Source organism: Salvia splendens, chromosome 6, assembly GCF_004379255.2.
Source record: "Salvia splendens isolate huo1 chromosome 6, SspV2, whole genome shotgun sequence".
NCBI classification, from domain to species: Eukaryota; Viridiplantae; Streptophyta; class Magnoliopsida; order Lamiales; family Lamiaceae; genus Salvia; species Salvia splendens.
The window spans coordinates 9,943,423-9,958,257 of NC_056037.1; the positions used below are offsets into that span (position 1 = coordinate 9,943,423).

Consider the following 14,835-nt stretch of genomic DNA (forward strand, 5'->3'; position numbering starts at 1 on the left):
AAGAGTTCTATTTCTTTACCATGATAGAGAACCGTGACTATTGATTAGTATAATTATAGGGTTGGTGATCATTCATATCTAGGATCCAAATGACAAAAGTGGAAAACGTTTTACACACGGATGGAGTACATTATTAGATGACATGTAACATTAATTAACTGTTAGATGACAAGATCTAATGGATTGACAAGTGTTTTGTGGTTTGCATATATTTAGAGTATGAATCTGAATACATCCATACGTAATATATATAGACTTTGTATTTTTAACACATTATCACTTATTTACGTCTGCTAAACAGTATGATGTTACACAGTTCTTTATTACAATGAAAATATATTCTACATGTAAAACTGAATTTCAATCACCTATAACAATAATAGGAGCAGCAAAATAGGCAGGTTACGTTTGAAACATAGCCTAGTGAGTAGGGTTTTAAAAGTGGCAATGAAGGCTGGAGAAGATTTGACGAAGCAGCCATCCAGCCATGATCTTGTATGATCGCTGAGTCAAATGCACCCCATCCCAGCTTACGTATCGCTCTGGATCCGGACACACCCCAACTCCATCGTTCCCACACATTCTTGGCATATCGTAATTGTATTTCCCTCCGATCCCACAACAAGCCCTTTCTGTTTCGAACCCTACATGCATTCGCCAAACAAGTAGGAGTAGTTTTTTTTATGATTGTGTCGTGTCACCAAACAATTCTAATTGTATGCGTACGTACCGTGAGATTTGGAGTGTTCCAATAGAAACTGATAAGCGTTGTAGTAATCAGCATAGACGACGGTTGCATTAGGGTTTTGTTGCTGTAGATCATGGATGGCTTGTTGAAGTTGTTGATTGTGGTATTTAGCAAAATCATTCATTTGCTTTAGGCACAGGCTCTCATCGTATGCTGCCGAAATGTTTGTCAAGAATTGGGTTTTGTAAACTGGAAGGCAACCGATAGGCATGTTCCCGGGAACCACCACCTTTGTAGCTCCGTAGCTCATAACTTTCTACACTCAATTTGTACTCCATAATTAATTAATAAAGATAAAATTTAAAGAATTTTATTTATGGTCAACAATAATAGTAATGCAATTATACAGATCATTATCAACTTACCTTAACACCAAGCATGATGGTATTTACAACTTGAGGTACCATGCTTCTCACCTCCTCTATTGGCTTTCCTTCAAAGAAGGCATAGTTGTAGTCGTTTCCACCAATTGTTCCAAACATAAAAACCGCGTTTTCCATTTTCTTGCTACAATCTAACAAATTGAAACACAAAACAAGAATATTTTTTAAAAAGGAAAACCGTATTTCTTTTTTATCACTTTGCAGCATTAGTCTACTGAATATAGATTAGATATGGCAGCAACAAACTGTTTTATTGCTAATTGTGGCCCCACTTCCTAAAAAAACTCCCCTTCTCGTCACTATACAATACCTACATTTGATTAAATAAATTTATGGGATACTTGAAAATTATAAAAAGCTATGAAAAATTCTTCATAAACTTTGAATGTGGTCTTAAAAGTCATTAAATTCTGAACCATCCTGGCCCAAATAGGAAAATTTCAACAATTTTTTTTATCGTACATGGATTGACGTGAAGAGTTGTGATCAATGTCGAACTCCTCTTAAAGACCGAACTAGAGACCAAATTATGGCCATCCATTTTCTTAATCTTGTGATTAGGATTAATTTACAATTAATTTAATATTTTATTCAATAAATATATTTTTTAAAAATTTTAATTATTTTAAAAAAAAATTTTATTCAATAAAAACTTGTTGGAGTAAATAATGAACTATATTCACTAAATAATGAACTGAATGAACGTATGTTATGAAGTAATTTAGTTCATTATTTAGTTAATATAGTTCATTATTTACTCCGACAATTTTTATTGAATAAATTTTTTTTAAAAAAAATGAAAAAAAATAAATAAATAAAAAATAAAATAAAAAAGTTTTTATTGAATAAAATATTAAATTAATTATAAATTAATCTTAACCACAAGATTAAGAAAATGGAGGGCCCTAATTTGGTCTCTAGTTCGGTCTTTAAGACTGGATTTGTGAATAATGAGACTCTAGATGTGAAATCTATAAGGCTTGGTCTGAATTACATACTCCCTACGTCCCACAAGAATATGCTCTCTTTCCTTTTTAGTTCGTCCCACAAGAATATGCACTTTCCAAGTTTGGAAACTATTTTTACTCTAATGAAGTGAGACTCATTCTCTACTAACAATACTTTAACTACTTTCTCTCTCTACCCCTCTCTTATTTTTTCAATTTTGCATCAAAACTCGTGCCGAACCCAATGTGCATATTCTTTGGGGACGGAAGGAGTATATACTAATGTCGTTTTGATAAGGGTGTGATCAAATACTAACTTTTTACAGTAATAACTAATAACTAAATATCAATTTTGTATGTTAAAATATCAACACAAAGACATAAATTTATCAATCTTTCTTGTGTTGATAAATTATGTCTTTGTATTGATATAATTATGTCTTTGTGTTGAAAATTTTAATACACAAAATTAAAAGATTTAGTTATTACTGTAAATTAGTTAGCACACTAACGCAATCCCGTTTTGATATCCTTGAAATTTGACATTGGATAATGTGTCTAATAGGGTAAAATTTGTTAGATTGAAGAATGACGCATAGTAGAAAATTGACACAGATATTAAAGTTTATGATTTTTAAGATCGTGTTCAGAGCTCATGAGAAATATCAGAATTCGCCCAAAGTTTATGATATTTTGACCAATATTGCTAAATTTATTGAATTGTGTATATATAAAATAACCTCTGTGATTATGACAAGTGGAGTTGATATGAGAAGCCACCCAATCCAGCTGCACAAAAAGAGAACTATTTGTCACCGAAGAGGAGACATTCTCCGCCGCCAACTCATACCAGGGCAGTGCCGTCGACCCCGCCACGGCGAAGTTCACTCCATGCCTAAAATCAGCACCACTGTTTTTGTAGGGTGGTAACAAAGGAACGCCTGCATCTAATGCTGTACTAACATTTATATAAGTGCAAGTAGAAGAACACATACAAATTATTAATTTATTAATTACATATATATATACCCATGAAATCGATCATAAGAAGGCCATTGGAGCACCGGCCAGTTGGTTTCTTGAAAAATGATTCGCCGTAAGGCGGCCTCGCACAGAAGGTGGCCAGGCCGATTTCTCGTATCAAATTTCCGGTGTCGGAGATCGAATCTCCGATGTTGTATATTTGGTCGATCTTGCACGTCTTTAAAAGATGAGCATGTGAAAGAGAGGAAATTTGGAGTAGTAGAAATGTAAAGACAAGTTTCTTGAGAGTTGAGGAAATTGCCATTGTTGAAATGATTGATCTGAGTTTTATGAATGTAGAGGAACAAGTGATTATATTTATAGACTCACGAGTTTTTTGGATTTGGGACGGTTTTATAATACTTGGAGTAATCATTTAAGATTTAAAAGGTTTCTATGCTTATCTTTTCATACCTACCACAAAATTATGAAAATATGGAAAGGGAAAAGAGCCAAGCTAGAAATCACTAGCTTATTAAAAGTAGTTATAGACATATATAGTTGCTGTGGGTTTGTTAATAATTGTATGGAATTTCAGAGGTACATTACTTCAAGTCTGCAACATTTTTATTAATGTAAGCTGAAAACATTGGATAAATTATTAATAGTAATATTTGATATTCTTACGTGCACGTGTATGTCATTTTGAGATTCAGAATTTATTTGAGTTAGTAAGAAAGCTGGAAAAACAGGCACGTATTACTTTCCAGTATGAGTTATAGATGTAAATTTTGTTGATAATTGGACAGATTTGAAGAGTAAATATTTTACATATCATCCGTAATACGTGTAGCTTTAGCGATAGCTTGGAGTAAAGTTTTTACACAAGCAATATATATTTGCGCATGCTTTATTTTAAAGTCGAAGCTAAAATACTACTCATGTAAGTATGTAACACTTATGTTTAATTATGAGCAACTTATGTCGTGTTGAAACACCTTTTAGTTAATGGGTAAAGACACGTCTCATACAAAGAAAATAGAATATTACTCCCTCCATCCCACAAAGATTGTCTCGCTTTGACCAGACATAGATTTTAAGAAATGTAATGAAAAGTGAGTTGAAAAATTAGTAGAATGTAGGTCATACTTTTCTATATTAGTTTTATAATAAAATGTGAGTAGGAATGAGTTAATGGAATATAAGGTCCACTACAAAAATGGTAAAAAGTGAAATGAGACAGATTTTGTGGGACGAACAGAAATGGAAAAATGGGACAATCTTTATGGGATGGAGGGAGTAATTGATATACTACATATTTTTTTTAAAAAAAAACTTCATATATTCTATATGAAGGAGGAAACTACAAATAAACTCCTATAGCAAGGATGAAATTACAACTGATGTCAAGAGGACTCGAACTCGGCACCTCATACAATAATGTCTAAGCTCGTTGTCGCTAGGACAAAGGCTCTGGACTTGATATACTACGTATTTACAAGCACAACATGTGCTCACAATTCTGGCAGAATTGCGAGTAATAAGCTTGTGCTTGCTATTTTGTGAGCACAAACAACAATTTAGTTTTTACATCAATAGTTTTCTAGTAAGCTACTACATTGCTTGCAGATTTGCGAGCACAATTAATGGTACTTGCAAAATTATTACTACTAAGTAACTCTTATCCAGATGCATCTTCCTCATTTTTTTCTACCTCATTCTCTTTCTTCTCTTTTTTGTTTGCGAATTCTTCTATCTTTCTCATTTTTTTCGTTCCTTTTTTTTTCTTTTCGTCTCTTTTCTTGCTTACGATTTCCTCAGTGAAATAATGGGCCGCAAACCCTACACTGAAAATACTTGTCAAAATTTGTCGCCGCTTAATTCTTCTCCCAGCCTAATTCTCACCATCTCTCTCAATTCTCAAAATTCTCACCGCTATTCTCTCTCCCTAAAGAAACCCTAAACCTCCCCTCTCTCGTATCATCTCTCACTGAATCATTTGTTGCGCACTGATTCATTTCATTCTTTTTCAGATTGTTTGAATTGAGAGAATGTGTAATTAGATCCTGTGAAGCAGAGACTCTGGTGAGTGAACTGCTTCTGGACTTTTGTAATGAATTATGTAGATATGCGATTCATATTTGAGTGGAATGTTGAGCTGGTTAACTGCTTTCATGATTGAGATTGCATTGAGTTCGATGCAATTGTGATGTTCATTTGATGTTGTTTACTCTTTACATTACATTGTAAACTCAAAATTAAATCATTAGTAGCATTAGATAATTGAGTTAACCATTCATTAAACAATATTGAGGTGATGTTTAGCTATATGTTAGCTATGGATTGCTCACTGCTCACTTACAATTATACTTTTTTACAGTCATCCGTTCATTGTTAAACCCCTCTCTAGTCAAAATTTTAACTGGAATAGAAAGGTTGATTAAAGTTAAGAAACAGAACCATAAATATAGGTATTGATTATTGAAGGAGATTCATTATTATCAACTCACCTCGTTTCTCATTTCTTAGGAGCTGCCAACTGTGTTAATACTACAAAATCCTCAATCGGTTTACACACTTATCTGATTTCTAGGTGAAATTATGGTTAGATTTTCAATTTCTTAGTTATTTTCATGTGGATTTTGGAGATTTCACTTTTATTTGTATTTTTCTTGATATATTTTCATCATTTGCAGATTTGTTTAGTTCTGTGTAAATTGTAACGATGTGAAAAACTTGGAGAAGTAGAATCTATACGTTTTCTCTCAGTAAAGACGAAGAAAAGAAAACCTCGAGTGAAAATTGTGAAATCGTCATTTTCATTATGAATCACTAATTATGAAGCAGGTGCTAATTAAAGTTTTGAACATTTCTTCTATATAACTGTACTTCTATAAATAAACTATCTATGTTTATTTGTTGGCAATAGAATATTGTCCATTGTACGTCACGATGTAGATTTGGTAGTGGAATATTAGTTTGCATTATTTATATGGGAAGAGAACGAGTTAGCGAAAACTTAGAATTTTATATTTTTATAGAAATAATGAATTGGATTTTTTATTTGGAGATAGACTAAAATGGAAAATGAGACTCTTATTTGGGGATGAATTGGAGACGAATGGAGTATATTTTAAATAATAAAAACTGACTAAATAATACCCCTTCTGTCCGACATTAGGAGTCTCATTTCTTGGCAGCACGAGTCTTAAGAACGGTTAAGAAAAGTGGGTTGAAAAAAGTGAATGGAATATGAATCTCACTTGTATATATTAATTTTAAATGAAATGTGAGTGAAATGAGTAAGTAGAATATGAGATCATATTACCATTTATAGTAAAAGTGAAACGGGACTCCTATTCACAGAGAGACTAAAACAGAAAAATAAACTTCTATTCGTGGACTGGACTGAGGGAGTACTGTATATTATAGACTCATGAAAAAACTAAATGAATATATCCGCATCACATGTGATAGCCCAAATTGGAATAATGATTTTTAGCATTTGCTGTATAAAGTTTTAGAAACTCAGTGGGCAGAATTAATTCTGAATGAAATCATACATTAGTGATAATTGGAATTAAATTGGAGGTAGTGTCCTAAGTCCTGTGTGTGTCGTTAATTGGAGCGCATATATTACTACGTAGATCGACTATCGTGACCACGAATAAACATTTATGCAAAGTTGAACATGTAAAAAAGATCGAAAGAGATTCAATCATTAATTTTTATTAGGTGACCGAATAAACTACTAGTACAATCTTCATTATCGTGTCACGTCCAGTTATAACAAATCTTTTAAATCAATATCAAATAAAAACATTCACGAATTTGACTTTCGCATAATCATAAATTGAATTTAAAATTTAAACAACTACGTCATAATTTAACTTTCACGCTGCCTTTATTTTCCTTTAATTTTTTTCCAATTCCAATATTACAAACCGTCAAACAATAGAGTATTCATTAGTAATTTCTTACGTACCACGATGGAGACTCACACACTTAAACAAATTAATGTTTATTCGATAATAAAATCAAAAGATAAACTTCGGCAATAATAAATAAATCTCTCAAACATATTAGGCCAAAAAAAGCTCAAGGGCTTCTCCGGTAGGTGATTTGGTTGAAGTTCTGAGCTTTCTGTACTCTTCGAAATCTAACGGAACATAGCGGCGGGGGTGGTCGGAATCCATGAGTTGCGGCGGCGCCTCCACTTTCCCGTCTATCGGCCCCAACACGAAAAGAGCAATAGAAGTCCGCACAGTTGGCTCGTAGCACTGCACTCGATGCTTCACATTGCAAAACCTGCCATTGCTCCAAGCCTTGATCAAATATAGCAATTAAATTAAAACAAGATAAGAAAAAGAGAATTAATTAATTAGGTCATTATATACAATCACAAACCAAACACATTAGCGGTATCTCCGGCATTAACAACGAGAGATCCGGCTATTGGGTGGAGGGGCACGAGGTCACCTGTGATCTTGTGGATGGCCTCGAGGCCATTGACCATCTCATCATCTTGCAATATAGTGAGAAACCCTGGATCTGTGTGCAAAACGGCGCCGGTTAAACCCACCGATTGAGGGCTGTAGTTGTATTTGTTTATTTTCAACTGGCACGGCCAGTCTTCGAAGAGATCGCCGTCCATCCCCAGCCCCTCCATCACAAAATGCCCTAGATCGTACAATGCAAATGCGTACTTGCTCAACACCTCCCTGAAAAAATATATAAAACAATTACTAGAATAGAATGAAAGTAGGAATGGAATAACAATTGTTTTTGGATTGTATACCTCTGATATGGCTAAACGTCGATCTGAGAGCAAAAGAGGTCGATGGCACCGGGGGAGCCCATGTCGTACAAACTAAGATCCTCGAAGAAAGGGCTAGCGAAGTTTGGTGGGGTGTAGCCTTTGCCTGGCTCAGGGTGGGAGTTTTTTGCTTGACCTCCATGGGGAGGTCCATGAGAGAGAGGGTGACGGCCTTCATTTGGGTCATGAGCTCTATAGCCACGCCATGGTTAACCGGTTTGAAGCAACCCCACTCTTCGCATGCTTTCACTATCTTCTCTGCTAGATTCTCTGATTCTTTCATGTCGATTACGGGAGCTGAATACTTCATGGTTTTGCTTCTTTGTTTTTGAGGGGAGGGGGTTGTTTGAAAGTAGGGGATTTTGCACGCGTGTCGTTTGCACGTGTCCCTTCCTATTCAACAAGATTTATAAGTTCTCATTTTCCAAAATACTATTAATTAGCATATGGTAAGTTAGGGTGTCGAACCCACGAGGAACGGTAGCATCCGTTATGTATTTCCACACTTAGAAAGATTTTGTTTTGGCGATGCCGCCACGCTCTAAATTGGGGGTGGGAACTAAGCTACGAAATATAAAAACACTTAAGCTAAGGTGGGAACTAAAAGTGCAAATAAAATGCAATTAGAAGAAAGCATTTAAACTGGAGCGCAGACTGGGCAAGTTGACAAACTGGGCAAGTTGACAGAAATAAAAGCACCAGCGAGAGAAATTAACACTTGGTGAAAATAAGAACATTTCGGAAATGAAAATAGAGCAGCAACTTGCATGAACATTCCTAAGTTTAGAAAGCAAAAGAAACTAAGTTAAAAGGCTAAGGAAAATAAACTAAGTGTTAACTACTAAATAAAGTCTAGAAACTAGGAATGTGACCCTTAAAAGTAGCTAAACTAATTAAGTCCTAAAAGCTAACCCAAATCGCATGTTAGTAAAGGTTGAGTGCAGAAACTAACTAAGCTAAATGGGTTGCCAAAAGTGAAAAGGAATGTGATGGAAGAGGTGTACATCTTGTCTCCTAAAGCCTATTGTCCAATGTGTAAAACCAATGGATAAAAGCCTACAACTAATGGACAAAGAACTTGACTTCTAAAAGCTGATCTTAACTACTAATCCTATACTAAAGGCACATAAATTAAGGAGGAGAAAGAGAGTAGATGGCTGCTACATTATTAAAAATGCTAGAGAAACACAAGATCAACAATTAAGCTACCTAAACATGCATTGAAATCACCAAATGAAAAGCTGAAAATTAAAGCACTTAAACATGATGAAATAAGCTTAAAAACAACAACAATGGAGGATGAATAAAAAGACATGAAATTACGCAACAAACATTAAACTTAAGACATGCTAAACTAATTAATCTTGGTGATTTAAACTCTAAACAAGAACACGAGAACTAAGGCCATGTTTGGTTGTCAGGATTCTGTCTGGGAAAGTAATCTGATTCCTTAAATTTTAAATTCCTGTGTTTGTTTCCGTTTTTAATCAAACTGGGAAAGTAATCAAAATCCTGAAACAAGGAAAGTTAGTACAACTTTCCAGGATTCTGAATCCTAACTTTTCTTAGATATTCTTTTTCCCAGTTTTAGGATTCTTACATATTTAATGTAATATAGTACAGTTTATTATTATTATTATTATTATTATTATTATTATTATTATCATCATCATCATCATCATCATTATTATTGTTATTATTTATTACAATGTTTTAAAAATAATTTAAAAGTATAAACCATACTTAATTTCAGGATAATAAATAACTATAATTCAAATTATCATAATTATAACTATACTATTAATATTTATTTTTATTTTTATTATCAAAATAATAATAATAATTTTTTAAATAATTAAATATAATTGTAATTATATAATAATACAATAATTATTAATTTATAAATTAGTAATTAACAATAAAATTGTAGTGAAATTTTAAATTATAAAATTTATTGAATTAAAAATTATGTAAATATAATGATAATAATAATAATAATAATAATAATAATCTTATTTATTATTATATATTATGATGTATAATCCATATTTAAACTATCCATCGTAATAATAAATAAAATAATATAATTATTATCATTTGTAATTAATAATTTATTAAATAATATGTATTATTATTTTTTATAAATAAAAAATAATAAGTATATTTTTAGTTTGGTGTTTAAATCAAATATATACTTCAAATCTTGATATTTTCCAAACACGGGAAAGTAAAGTTATTAGAAATCATATTCCCGGGATTCATTTTCCCAGGAATCATTTTTCTTGTCAACTTTACTTTCCCGCCAACCAAACATGGCCTAAGAGTAAATGCTTTAGCACTAGAGAAATAAATACACCAAAGGTCTTAAAGATCAGCCTCCAACAACCATATTTAACTAGAGAGTTAAGATGTTGAAAATAAGTTTCAACACAAGTGCTACAAAGAAACTAAAAGCATTAAAGAGACTAAAGTCTACTACAAGCTTCAACCCATGGTGAACAAAGATCTTGGCAGCCTTGAAGTTGAAATCTCTCTTCTTAAGGAAGAGAGAAAAGTTTCCTAGAGAGAGAATAAACTAAAACTAAACTAAAGCTAAGTGACAAAGTGATAAGTTGTTGGTGTCCTTGGAAGGTTAAGTACTTTTAATACATATATCCAATAAAATATATTTCCCCTTCTTTTTTACTCCCCAAGGGCTGATATGGGAGTGTTTAGCAAGTGAGAGTTGTCCTTGATAAGTGTGTGGAAGTGGCTTTAATCATTTTCCCGTCGGGTTCAAACTGGCCAGTCCAACAGCTTGGGCAGTTTGAGTCTTCTTTGCCTTCTTCCTTCACATTCTTCCATTTCATATCATTTTGCCCTCTTTCTTGCATGTTTTCCTCTTCATGCCTTCATTAAGCAGCTTCCGAACTTAATGATCCATGCCCTGCCAAAAAGCATCTTTTTTCATGCAAATATTCCACTAATAGTTGCGAAAAGTGATCGTTTCCGAGTGACGAAAACTAGCCTATCATTGTTATATCAAAGTTTTCGATTTTAATGGATGATGGGATATTTGAATTGTCACGACCACATCTCCCTAGTCAAAGAAAGTGTAGCTTTACCGCGACTAAAACATACTGAAACTGTCTCAACTCATCATAAGATGCTTAAATCAAAAGAAACATTATCTGAAGTGTGTTGAGGGTACAAATCATGCTGAATCAGAGTAGTTATGAGAAATTGTCTTTGTTAAATGAATGTTCTGAATTTGCGCAACGGAAGAGTACCAAGACAGATGTAGTATGTATGAAGACACACTACACCCGCTACCTTCCTACTTATTTGGTCTTCTGTCCCAACACCTCCTCGGCTTTGACAACAATCAACCTGCACATTAAGGAAAACAAAATGCAGGGCTGAGTACTTGATGCACTCAGTGGGCTCATGCCGAAAATATTTTCTTTTAGTTGTCAGCCAAGCTGAGTGAACGCGGGGTTTTACTGAAAATCTATCCCGGTCACTAAAATCTGTTATTTCTTTCTGAAAATAGACTGCAGTCATTTAAACTTCTGATGATATGCCATATCAGCTGCGTGAATCGGGAATGTGGCCACATTCCACGATCACTGGGTCGGCCAACCTGGCGCTAGCTCACGACCCCTAGACCGGCCAACCTTGCGCTAGCTCACGGTCCCTAAGTGTACACTAGTCCGAGTAGGGTTTGAGGTCGACTTGGCGCTGGCTCACTGCCCTACTGGGACCCGAATTCGATTTAACAGATAGGCAATCACAAAACAAAACATGGCATGACAACTCATTCAAATAATCATGTTTTCATATAAATACACTTTAAAAGAAAGAAGAGAAAGCCCACCTTAATTGCTTAAATTCTTGCAAAACGGTGCTTTCCTGTCCTGAGATTACTCGTCGAGCGACGACGTTCCTTTACAAAATTTAATATACTTAAATTAGGCTTTAAAAAAATATAATTGTTTATCTTGCATGTATGCATGCCTAAGCGTGCTCCTTTATTATTTTATTTCCTTTCTTCTAAAATTAGGAAATCTTAATTCTTAATTAAATCTGCGATTTAATTTATTCGGAAACTGGCCGAAAACTATTTCCCGCATTAATTTAAATATCTTAAAATACTTTCCGGGCTAAGAGTTCGCTTATTTATTTATTGGCTTTTATTTTATCACGGCGAACATTCTTTTCATTTTCTTCCGTAGCTTAGGAATTTAATACCATAAATTCTTGGAATTAACTAAAGATTTCAACAAAAGAATCCGGGTCCAAGTAATTAAATTCTCGGGCTCGGTTGGAACTAATTATTCTGGCCCAGCCTTAACTTTCGGCCCGCTCATTTAATCTCGGCCCAAAATGCATTTTCCTTATCTTCTTTTCTATTAAACAATCAAGCCCAAACTAAAACTAAAGAGGAGGCCCATTTCCAATTAATTAATTAGAAGCCCAATAAGAGGAATAGTGGAAATGGCCCAAGGAGAGGTACTCCTTTCCATCCGTCGGCCCCCACCCCCTTCCCCTTTCTCATTTCATTCTCAATTCTAATCCCTAATCTCCTTCTTCTTCTTCCCCCAAAATTCTCCAAAAGAAATCCTTAATTCACAAACAAGGAAGAAGAAGCTGGAAACGGGAACCCTAGTTCTCTCCGCCATCGACGAATTCATGGAGCCGCCGCTCTCATCGCGTCTCCCGGAGGTGTCCGCCGTCGCCTACTCCAGGCTGCTGTCTCCGTCGCGAAGTAGCCACAACACGAACCGGAGCTCGCGCTTGCTCCCTCCACCGAACGCCCTCCGGCGAGTGTTTCCCCCTTTCGGCGAAGTCGGCGGTGGAGAGGAGGCGTCGCCTCCTTCTCTTTCTCAGCCGCGGCCCGTAGCTGCCTCGCGCCGCCTCGGTTACTGCCGAAATCGGGCAAGCTCCGAGACACGCCACTGCTACCTCGTGCCTCTGCTCCCGCGTCGTCGTCGGCTCCCCACGGTCAAGCTAAGTCTCACTCCCCTTCCCCTTTTATTCATTCAGATTTGTGATGTTCTACTTGAAGGCAGTAGCTATGTGGTATTGGGATTTTTGGTGATTGAGCTCGATTACAGCAGTGTGTATGCTAAGGCTTCGTGGAAAAGTTTAGTTTCCTATGTCCTTGAGCTTCTGTCCCTAAATTCCTAAACTTGGCTATCTACTGTGTTCGCCTAAACGTGATGCATAAAGGGTGTTGTGGAGTTTACCTCTACTGCAGTGTTTCGGTTCTTGTCTCTGCTTCGGCTCTCCCTCCCTTTAGCTTGCTCCTCTGCTATTGAGTAGTGGTGTTGTGGTGTGGTATTGCTTGTGGTGTTGAGGGAGAGTGAAGCTGGGATTATTTATGCCCATTTGTCTAACTGAAAGCCTGTTAAGGCTGATGTGTTGTGCAGCGAGGGAGTCCTTGCTTGGTTGTGTTTTGGCTGTTTTCTCTGCAATCATGCAGGGGTGTACTCGTGGGATTAAATGTGGTTGTTATACCATTTTGTTTCCTTCTTGCAGAACTCCCTTTTTCCCTTGAAGCTGCATCCCTTAACCTGAACTTTGTGTGGTGAAAAGCAGGTGCAACAACAAGGATTGTAGGGTTGTTACGTGACAACCGCAGAGCTGCTGCTCTACACGGAGCAGGCTTTGCACGGTCGAAAGGTCCATGGTTGGGGCTGCTGTGAGCCGTGGAGTGCAGGAGACATTGCAGCCTCTTGCTTTTCTTTCTTTTTTTTTTTTGGTAAGTTTTGGTCTCCAATGCTTAAAGTAGGCTTGTTCCTTATCCTTACTTATTTTGCCAACTAGCCACTTTAGTGTCTTATGCATCTTCTTGTTTATCTTGTTGTTTCTGGCAGGGACAAGAGACTGACTCCTTCTCGGCTTTTGTCTCGTCGACTCGGCCCAACAGGCCGTCGTGATGGGGCCGCGGTCCGTGCCGGAGAGGCCCAACGCTAGTTTTCCTCCTTTCATTTTCATATTGTAATAACGTAGTTCGACTTTTATCTTTGTCGTCAAGAGTTGTAAATTAGTTCGGGATTTCTGTAATTAGCAATTTCATTAGCTTTGTATTAAATTTGAAATTTGTACTTAAAATTCTTATTCAAGAAATAAAATCACTCCTTCATCAATTGTACAAAGAAAATTCCAATATTTACTATTTTTCGAAAAATCTCGAGATAATTACGTCTCGGCTATTACATTCTACCCTCCTTAACAAAAATTTCGTCCCGAAATTTTGTCTCGGCTAGGCAAAAAGCTGTGGGTGCTTCTCCTTCATCTGATCCTCGAGTTCCCACGTCGCTTCCTCGCGGCCGTGGTGCTTCCAAAGGACTTTCACTGTTACAATATTTTTATTTCTCAATTCTTTAACTTTTCTGTCCAGAATTGCTTCTGGCTTTTCTTCATAGCTCAAATCTGGTTCTATCACCATCTCTTCTTGGTGTACTATGTGTTTGGGGTCAAACACGTACTTTCTCAACTGTGATACATGAAATACATTGTGAACATTCCCGAAGCTTGGCAGGAGCGCTAATCAATACGCCACATGGCCGACTGTTTCTAGGATCTCGTAAGGTCCGATAATACGCGGTTTTAGCTTGCCCTTGACGCTAAGTCTGGTTATCCCTTTCGATGGGGATACTTTCAGAAAGACTATGTCTCCTGCTTTGAACTGTAAATCCGTTCTGCGAGCATCTGCATAGGATTTCTGTCTATCTTGAGCTTCTTTGATTCTCCCTCGGATCTGTCGGACAATTCCTATCATTTCCTCCACCGAGTCTGGTCCGAGTATCCTTCTCTCACCAACTTCATCCCAGTAAAGTGGTGATCTACACTTTTTCCCATAGCGTGCCTCATATGGGGCCATATCAAAAATTTCCTGGTAACTGTCGTTGTAGGCGAACTCTATAAGTGGAAGTACTGGCTCCCAGCTTACTCCACGGTCGAGCACTACAGCTCTTAACATATCTTCCAATG

At 36.0% G+C, this 14,835-nt stretch overlaps 1 protein-coding gene and 1 pseudogene across 1 annotated transcript; both read right to left on the reverse strand.

The window, feature by feature from the left end:
• Positions 1–426: 426 nt before the first annotated feature.
• LOC121808759 (GDSL esterase/lipase At5g03980-like) lies at positions 427–3,366 on the reverse strand. The gene is made up of 5 exons (XM_042209341.1): positions 3,108–3,366; positions 2,819–3,031; positions 1,114–1,262; positions 731–1,004; positions 427–644 (listed from the first exon to the last, which is right to left on the reverse strand). Exons 1-5 carry the CDS (start codon positions 3,364–3,366, stop codon positions 436–438), a joined length of 1,104 nt encoding a protein of 367 aa, XP_042065275.1. The 3' UTR covers positions 427–435.
• A 3,757-nt stretch (positions 3,367–7,123) lies between these two features.
• On the reverse strand, positions 7,124–8,167 carry LOC121808760 (annotated as a pseudogene).
• Between the last annotated feature and the right edge of the window lie 6,668 nt (positions 8,168–14,835).

Bases quoted from the DNA above. Each gene is read 5' to 3' on its own strand.
- LOC121808759 (XM_042209341.1), bottom strand. From the start codon at position 3,366: ATGGCAATTTCCTCAACTCTCAAGAAACTTGTCTTTACATTTCTACTA. The intron at 1,263-2,818 runs GTTATTTTATAT...TCAATTTGTTAG, and splicing joins CACTTGTCATAATCACAGAG to ATTGTAGCAAGAAAATGGAA. The intron at 1,005-1,113 runs GTAAGTTGATAA...AATTGAGTGTAG, and splicing joins CCATCATGCTTGGTGTTAAG to AAAGTTATGAGCTACGGAGC.